This window comes from Takifugu rubripes, chromosome 20 (assembly GCF_901000725.2).
Source record: "Takifugu rubripes chromosome 20, fTakRub1.2, whole genome shotgun sequence".
In the NCBI taxonomy this organism is placed as follows: Eukaryota; Metazoa; Chordata; class Actinopteri; order Tetraodontiformes; family Tetraodontidae; genus Takifugu; species Takifugu rubripes.
In genome coordinates this window covers 3,967,506-3,976,050 of record NC_042304.1, presented here as the reverse complement: position 1 = coordinate 3,976,050, position 8,545 = coordinate 3,967,506, and the positions used below count along the sequence as shown (strand labels likewise).

At 40.7% G+C, this 8,545-nt stretch overlaps 1 protein-coding gene across 2 annotated transcripts; it reads left to right on the top strand.

The window, feature by feature from the left end:
• Positions 1 to 11: 11 nt before the first annotated feature.
• Positions 12 to 7,530, top strand: tubgcp5 (tubulin gamma complex component 5). 2 transcript variants are annotated; one of them, XM_003973829.3, is made up of 24 exons: positions 12 to 237; positions 527 to 743; positions 843 to 896; positions 1,108 to 1,216; positions 1,321 to 1,417; positions 1,499 to 1,578; positions 1,781 to 1,916; positions 2,032 to 2,149; positions 2,253 to 2,342; positions 2,425 to 2,518; positions 2,615 to 2,873; positions 3,042 to 3,244; positions 3,346 to 3,461; positions 3,916 to 4,184; positions 4,262 to 4,460; positions 4,568 to 4,756; positions 4,825 to 5,007; positions 5,072 to 5,156; positions 5,234 to 5,354; positions 5,442 to 5,593; positions 6,383 to 6,508; positions 6,626 to 6,714; positions 6,839 to 6,939; positions 7,079 to 7,530. In XM_003973829.3, exons 2-24 carry the CDS (start codon positions 610 to 612, stop codon positions 7,123 to 7,125), a joined length of 3,051 nt encoding a protein of 1,016 aa, XP_003973878.1. In that variant the 5' UTR covers positions 12 to 237; positions 527 to 609; the 3' UTR covers positions 7,126 to 7,530. The 2 variants fall into 2 exon arrangements, with proteins under 2 accessions (XP_003973878.1, XP_011612804.1); XM_011614502.2 differs by lacking the exon at positions 12 to 237 and adding an exon at positions 276 to 387.
• Positions 7,531 to 8,545: the final 1,015 nt, after the last annotated feature.

Here is an 8,545-nt window from a genome sequence, read left to right as displayed (position 1 = left end):
CCATTTACGATCGAATATTGCCCTTTTTTACACAAATACTAGCGGGCATGGGTATTAGTTGTTTTTCCCATTTGTAACCTGTCAGATTTATGCATTTTATCAATTCTGATACAAATACATCAGAGGAGCGATGGTAGATTAAATTGTGATCTCAAAGAGTCTTGATGCGAAGATATTTCAGAGACACGCAGAAACACGCTAAAACGCAAGGGATCATGGGAGATTGCAAGAATTAAGGTGAATATTGCTGTTTCCTTCGTTCCCGTCAGCAAGTTATTGTCGTCATTGGTCTGAGAACAGCGATGCTAGCCAACTCGATATTTATAAACACGAAAGACTCCCATTCGGGTCAAACCAACCATTAATTTATATCAGTAAAACCTCTGGGTAAGTAGGCGCATGCGCACTTTGCTGTGGGAGCCAAACTGCGCGGCAGTCAATGAATGGGGAGCTAGCTGTAGCTGTAGCTGTTTGTCTCTCCTTACACCACATTGAACTTCATTTTCTTATCGCATTCGCTGCACAGTCGCCTGCACAATACGACACCAACAAGCTACATGGAGATCGTGTAACATCAAGATAACTGCGGCGCTTAAAGACAACATCGCCATGGCGCACTGGACCGAATTCGAGAAGGAGACGGAGAAAGAAACCAAGAAACTGATAAGATGTATCAGTGGGGTCGAGGATGAGGGTGACCAGAATTTTCAGCTGGCAGTGAAATTCGCTTGGTCGAATTTTAGGTAATTTGCCCGTTGGAGAGGGTATAAGCTACATAGCCCGTCAGCTGCTAACATGTAAACAAATGGTAGCCGAGTAACGGTGGCGCGTTTGCTTGACAGGTTTCATCGTTTTCTGGATGTTGACAGCCATAAAGTACAACGCAGTATAAATGGGTGAGTAAGGTAGCCTTTTTCCATGCATTTGAACAGAATCACAACAATGTCAGTTATTTCAGCATAAAGACCGTCATCATTTGTTGCATTCGTTTGTGGAGACAGTGGGTAATCAATACATGTTAGTTGATGTCTAAATAAGGCTTTAAAACAACATAATATGCCTTTTTCACGACATATCAACGTCTTTATGTCATGTCATGTGCTTCAGAATCTATGATAAACTTATGATCCATTCGGACCTGAGTAAAGCTGAAAGCTGGGCGAGGTTAACTAATGAGTTCCTGAACTCACCTTTACCCAACACAAATGGAACAAAGGTACAGATGCCTCAAATATGATCTAAATCTCTCAAAAAAAAACCAAGTGTTCTGTAAAAATCTTGTAGCACGCCGTGTTGCATCACAGTTTTGGCTCCTTACAGACTGAAGTGCACTACAGTGTGCTGTCGCTGCTGCTCTTCTTATCGGGATCCCCCTCAAATACAGACTTTACCGAGAGACCCAGGGTGAAAGAGGCCGGTGAGGAAAGCAAACACACATTGGGCCACACAAATGCGGATTTTGGCCTAATTTAAATCAGTTTACTTCCTGCATTTGCAGACCAAGAGGACACCTTTGACTGGATGAAGTACCTGATGGAGGGTGAGGACTTTGACACAGGACCATACCCAGACACCCCCGTGAGTTAATCTTTTCCTCATCCCTGCCTTTACAGTAAATCTGTATAGTAATGATATGAACAGAATAAAATGCCTCTTTTGCCATGTGTTCTGTGAGTTATGGTACGTTTCTTTGTGAAGGTGAGCCATACTCATTATTACGTCATGAGTTGAAGAGCTTTTAGTATGTAGCAGAAATAATTCAATTTTAACTGACTTTCAGGAGTGGTCAGAGGAGGAGAGTGAGGAAGATGACAGCCAACAGCCGATCAGCAGAGAGGACTCTGGGATCCAGCTGGACAGAACACCACAGGAGGACCAGGACAACAGCAACAAGACAATGCCAGTGACATGGACAGGTGTGGAAAAATAACATAACAGCAAAATAATACAATCTCTGTAGCGTTTGTTGCATGTGTCCACATTTAAGCTCTTTCTAATTTGAAAAAACCCCTTCATATTGTGTTATTCCAGTGGGTGAGCCTGATGCCCGGGCATGGCTTGAACAGCATATAGTGACACCATACTGGGTGACCCAATCTCCTCGTTTCCCTCACAGCTTGCATTTACATTCTAACCTGCTCAATGTGTGGTAAGATTCTAAACTGATTAGCAATTTATTTACTTTACACCATCTTCCAATTTTTAAAAGTATGTTTTAAATAATCTGTTAAAATAAGTATTTCTGTTGTCAGGGACCAGCACTTGTACAACACAGATCCATTGTATCTGCCAGAGGAAAAGGCCTTTGTCACAGAAACCCAAGTGATACGAGAGACATTGTGGTAAGATGCAGCTATGTTTTATTGAAACATTTAATGTCTCGTTATGATGAAGTTGATTTTTATGAATTGTGTGGTTTTTTAGGCTATTTTCTGGTGTCAAGAAACATTTTATATTCCAGCAACATGATGGGAAGATTTCAGTAAGGAACAATGTAGTGGTCACTCATCTGACCAGTGTAAGTTAGAAATCTGGACATATTCTTTTTTTCCTGTAATGAAAGGTAGCTTTTTTCACGATTGTAATCATCTACTTTTTTCCGTCTGTGCTGCAGAATTGCCTACACTCTGTACTGGAGCACATTGCTGTGTACGGGCAGGCAGTCTTTAGGCTGCAGAGGTTCATAGATGAGGTGACTGGATACAGCTCGGAACCATGCCCGCCAAGCTCAGGCTCGTCCTGCAGTTCCAGAAAGGGTTCTGAATATGAGCCACCGTTCAGGACATACCAGGCATTTGTGTGGGCGCTCAACAAGTATTTCACCAGCTTTAAAGAGGAGCTTACCACAATTGAAAGAGAGCTCGTATGTAATGGTAAATCCAAGGATTATTCAAAGAACTTGGCTGTATTTTGCTAGTCTTTAGGGGATCTCCAATGAACATGATATGAAAGAAGAAGTGGATTGTTTGGCAAACACATTTACAGGCCACCCGGCAGATGAGTGTATAAACCAGGGATTGATCTGCTGACCTGTTTTGCAGATGAGACCATTACTCTGTCTGCAGTTCTCGAGCGACTCAACCCTCACTTGGCACAAATCAAAGTGCTCCACCGGGTCTTCTGTACTGGGGTTGCAGAGGTCCCACCTGAGACACCAAACGTGGTGCGGGCCTCTCACTTGCTCAACACCCTCTACAAAGCCATCATTGAGTATGACAGTGCCGGGGAAGCATCCGAGCAAGTTGTAAGTTTGTCTTGACTGTGGCAGGAAGCAAAGTTATGGATCTTATCAAGCAACGTAGATGTACAGGTACGCTAACTCTTGTTTGTTGTCTTCATTACTAGGTTGCCTTGTTATTTTCTCTGTGGACAGAGACAGTCAGGCCATACCTGGAGATTGTCGATGAATGGATTGTTCATGGCCACTTGTTTGACCCTGCAAAGGAGTTCATTATCCAGAGGTGCTGTATGCTACAGATGTTGTGTCTTGTTTCTTTTCTTTTTTAGATGTAGTGCATATTCAGATATTTTCTTTAAAATCAGGGAATTTTTTCCCCAGTCACCATCAAAGCTTTGTACGATTTTGATCTCTAAGTGACTTGTAGCCGTGAAAATGCAAAAATGCGACGTTTTACATTTTTCAAAAGTAACACTAACTGTAGCAGAGAGATTTTGCCCTTGGCAAGGCAAATACATTGGATTATATGCAATGTTGGGGTCAAACGCTAATTATTTGTCCATCAGAAAGCACATTAGAGTGTCAATGTTTTTTGTTATTTTTATTTAGTAAAAATTCTGAGTACTTAATTCCTGTTGTCCTGAATCTGGATACCACAAGATGTTTCTCTTTCAAGCATTGGAACATTTTCATTTCTTATAAAATAACAGCAACCATCACTGATCCTATTTCCCCAGAAACAAGGATGTCCCAGTAAACCACAGGGACTTTTGGTATGCCACCTACACGCTTTACAGCATATCTGAAACCGTGGAGAATGAAGAGAAGCTAAATGATGCAGCCAGCGGCAGCTCTGGAGGGGATCAGGGCTCCAGCAACAGGCAGCTCACCATGGTGTCCTTCCTCAAACCTGTCCTCAAGCAGATCATCATGGCTGGGAAATCCATGCAGCTACTCAAGAATCTGGACAGCAAAGACTCTGAACAGTCTGAGAGATCATCTAGGGGTCAGTGTTTGCTTTTTGTGCATTTTCTAGATCTTGAGTGTTCATTTTTTTTATTATCAGCATTTGTTGTGTTGCAGATGCAGAGAGAAAGAGCTTGTACACACTGTTTCTGGAATCAGTGCAGTCACGACTGTGTAGCCAGGAGGGGTCACCAGCAGACACCATTCATCAGCAGCAGGCCACTACCAGGAGCCTCATAAAGATGCAGTCAATCATAGCACAACACCTAGAGATTGACAACATTCACGACCCATTATTGGCCATCAACTTTGCCAGGTAGACTACAAGCACATTTCAATGAAATCTGGAGTAACAAAAAAACAAATTCAAAGTATTCATCAGTACATTTAATGAGGATTTCTATTTCTGTTGTTGGTGTTCAGGTTGTACTTGGAACAGAGGGACTTCCATGAGCGTTTTTCTGGAGGCGATTTCATTGTGGACCGCTCATCTCAGTCTGTAACCTGCCAAACATTTGAACTCACCCTGCGCTCTTGTCTCTACCCTCACATTGAAAAGCGCTACATTGAGTGTTGTGGGAACCTAATGAAGACTCTGAAAAAAGACTACAAGTAAGTGTCACAGGCCAACGTCTAAAGACCTCATTCCAGAATATTTGAGTTCTGTGGTGTTCCTCCAGGATACTAGAATATCTACAAGCTATGAGGAACTATTTCCTGCTGGAAGCTGGGGACACCATGTATGACTTCTACACAGCCATTTTTGACAAAGTACAAGAGAAGGAAAGCTGGCAGCAGCTCTCTTTTCTTAGTGTTCAATTACAAGAGGCAGTGGGACAGCGCCACTCTGAGGACAGCAGCAGGTACAACTTATTAACAATATTGCGTCTTGATACAATATAAATATATTAAAACATCAACCTGCAGGTTGTCTGTCTTCTTGGAGGCCATCGACCCTTCCAGAAAAAAACATCCTGTTAACAATCTAGAGGTGCTGACTCTAAGTTACAAGGTAGGCAGCATGAATGCAATGGTGTAGTTACTGTTGTTTTAAATGTGCAGCATTGACTCATTGTCTTTTTTCTAAAGGTGCCCTGGCCTGTGGACATTGTGATTAGCTCTGAGTGTCAGAAGATCTACAATCAAGTGTTTCTGCTTCTTCTGCAGATCAAATGGGCCAAATATAGTTTGGATACAGTTAGGTTCAGTGGTACGCGTTGGCAGCACTAAAAGGCAAAATAGAGACAGTGTACGCTACAGGATTTATTGTTTATATTGTAAGGTATTTTTCTTTCAGATTTAACAGATGCCACCAGGAAAGTGGAGGAAGGTTCAGCCGAAGACGTTAAAGGCAAAGAGCCAATCAAAGAGCAGGTTCACCGAATGTGCCTGCTGAGGGTAAAACTCATGCACTTCGTCAACAGTCTTCATAATTACATCATGACCAGGGTGAGTTGAATGGGAGAACAGAAGACATAAGTGATGATATATATGCTTTAGCAGAAGCATACTGTGTGAATGATATCTCTTGTATTGGCATGATAGCCAAATATATGGTCACTGCAAGTAATTAATGAAGCAAAAGAAAAATAATCAAGCTTTCTTCGCGCATGACTTATTGAAATATGTTCTATTGAAAGGGTTCATTGCAGTAATAACAATCTGAAGAGTGACACATTGGTTGCATTATCAAATGGTTGTTATAAACTTTAGTCTTAACAAATGTTGCTTTCTAGTGTGTACCACAAGGACCAGACAAGTAATCTTACTATTATTTCTAGTTATTGTACATTGGAAAAGTCTTTTAATCTGGTCTGAAGTATGCAGTTTTAACAATATTTTTATGGCAGTTTCACAATAGTGGTGCTTTTAAGGACAGTGAGAAAGACAGTAAAATTCCTTTCACACATTCCATCAGGAGGCCTGTGTTTAGTGGAATATTCAGTCTAGCATTGCACACACACACTGGACAACATCAGGATTGACACTGCGAGCCCGGATGAAGGAAATTATGATACATTATGATAGCAACACATAATTCCAAGGTCTTCTCAGTGGGACAGTTAGAATATTACTGTGGGTGTGCTTCAGCATATTTATTGGTGGCAAAATTCCAAATCACATTCTTTGGAGATCTTCTGGCATGGATATATGCAACCTAATGTATTGCAGGTTGCAGTCTATAAAATGTGAGAATCTGTCTCCAGCTTTTAATGTGTCTGCATCATCGGTTGACAGATTCTTCACAGCACAGGACTGGAGTTTCAGCACCAAGTGCAGGAGGCGAAGGACCTTGACCAGTTAATCAAGATCCATTACAGATATTTGGCAACAATTCACGACCGCTGCTTGCTGAGGGAGAAGGTAAAGAACACAGCTCTTTAAACCTTTTGATTACATGGATCAGAAATATGTGAGCGATCGTACATTTTCCTCCTGCATGTGTTCAAGCTATTGGACTGCTGTCTTTTGTTTTCTCAGGTCAGTTTTGTGAAGGAGGCCATAATGAAGGTTCTTAATCTAGTCCTCATCTTCTCTGACCGATGGCAAGCTGGATTTGGGGCCTGGAAGTAAGAAGATTTGTCTAATATAAAGGATCATTTTGGGATGTTACTAGTAATGTACTTCAAAGAAGAGAAAACAGCTAATTATAGCTAATGTGATTAAGAGTATGAAATGATCTTTTTCTTTCAGGATTGAGTCCATTGACAAAATGGAATCTGATTTCAAAAACTGCCACATGTTTCTTGTGACGATCCTCAATAAAGCTGTGTGTCGAGGCTCCTTCCCTCATCGTGAGTAAATCGGTTCTTCTCTTGAATTCTTTCCAGTAAACTAAATGCCGTGTTGATGTTGGGCTGATAATGTTCTTGCCTGTAGCCATCTTTAACTGATAAAGTTCTTCATTATTCTTGTCTGCTTGTCTTGATGCAGTGGAGTCTCTGGCCCTCTCGCTGATGGCAGGCTTCGAGCAGTGCTGAGGAAACGTGCACGTCCTTGTTTAAATGTGATGGACTGACTTCTGTTGGGTGGCCCTTGGTCTTTTATCTGCCGTCTCACTGCTGCCATTGTTCATGAGAATGTGCAACATATATCCTGAGGGAGGTGTTTAAGGAATCAGACCTTTATCAGTGTCTGTATGAAAATACAACAAATGTATGTTTTGTAATCAGATGTTTTTCTATGAGATGTTATTGCCTATTTAAAATGTGTATAATAGTGCATATAGCAGCTTAATACATGTTTATAACATTGCCTAATGTTTATATGCACAAATGTCCTTTTTGTCCTTTTCAGTTTTAAAGAAAATCTGTACAGAATTGAGTGTAAAATTGAACTCATTTCAGTTTTCACTTTACTAGTGAATAAATATTCATTAAGAGAAACTGTTGCTCTGTAATCACATTACAGCTATCTGTTGCTGTAGAGTGCATGCTGTTTCTGGGCATTAGCCGCATGTGGTGTTCTATAATAACCCAGTATAAACGGATTTCAAAAAGACATCTATTTAAGTACTGTTTCAATCAGGCCTCATTAGGAAAATCTGCACAAGGACAGATCTCAGAGAAGCTGTATCTAACTGCACCTGCTCCACTTGGGACCACAAGGACAGCCTTGGGTACATTTGTGGTTTGTCCAATTCATTCAGGGTTTTTTTCTGTCCATTTACATTCATCTGGTTAGTTATGTCTAAAAAGGATTAGACTTATCCTCTTACTCTGATTTATCTTGGAGTGCAGTCATCCTCCTTGTTTCAGCAGTAGGCAGTTTTTAAGCTCCTGGGATGACATTTGCATGTGTTCAGTTTATATTTCACTGTTAAACATTTTAATGGAATTCATGGCCATGGCTGTGAATGATTCATTTAACAGTTTTAAATCAAAAATGTTGGCATTTAAGAGTATTTTACATTGTCCAAAAAACATGTACTTGAATATTTATATTTCTACTTAATTTACACATTAACCCTAACATTGCATTTAAAGGCAAGACGATCTCCATTACATTTTTAAAAAATGTAATTCTATTTTTCATTCACTTGTTGCGAAATTAATGTATTTTTAAAAGTAAAATACAAAAATGCTCAAACGTCAAAAGATGAGAGGGCAACATTGAACAAACTATTCAGTCCGGACGGTGAATGTTCTGTCATCAAGAGTGAAGAGAATCTTGGCTTAAGACACAGGTGTCAAACTCTGGCCCACCGGTATTATCGCTTAAAGAGATCGATATGTAAAAGACGGACCTGTCTGTCTGGTATGTGGAGCCAATGCGCATTACAAGGAGAGCAACAACAGATGACGCTATAAAACGCAAAACCAAGACAAGCACAAGCACCTGGAAATGACTCAAAGGTGCCAGAAAGTAGTAGAGATGAAAAGGCATTACATTAACTTACAA

What these genes read in the sequence shown, in the direction of transcription:
- tubgcp5 (XM_003973829.3), top strand. Translation starts at nt 610, where the DNA reads ATGGCGCACTGGACCGAATTCGAGAAGGAGACGGAGAAAGAAACCAAG. An exon ending in AAGGAGTTCATTATCCAGAG is followed by an intron (nt 3,462 to 3,915) that starts GTGCTGTATGCT and finishes CTATTTCCCCAG; the next exon opens with AAACAAGGATGTCCCAGTAA. An exon ending in GCTGCTTGCTGAGGGAGAAG is followed by an intron (nt 6,509 to 6,625) that starts GTAAAGAACACA and finishes TTGTTTTCTCAG; the next exon opens with GTCAGTTTTGTGAAGGAGGC.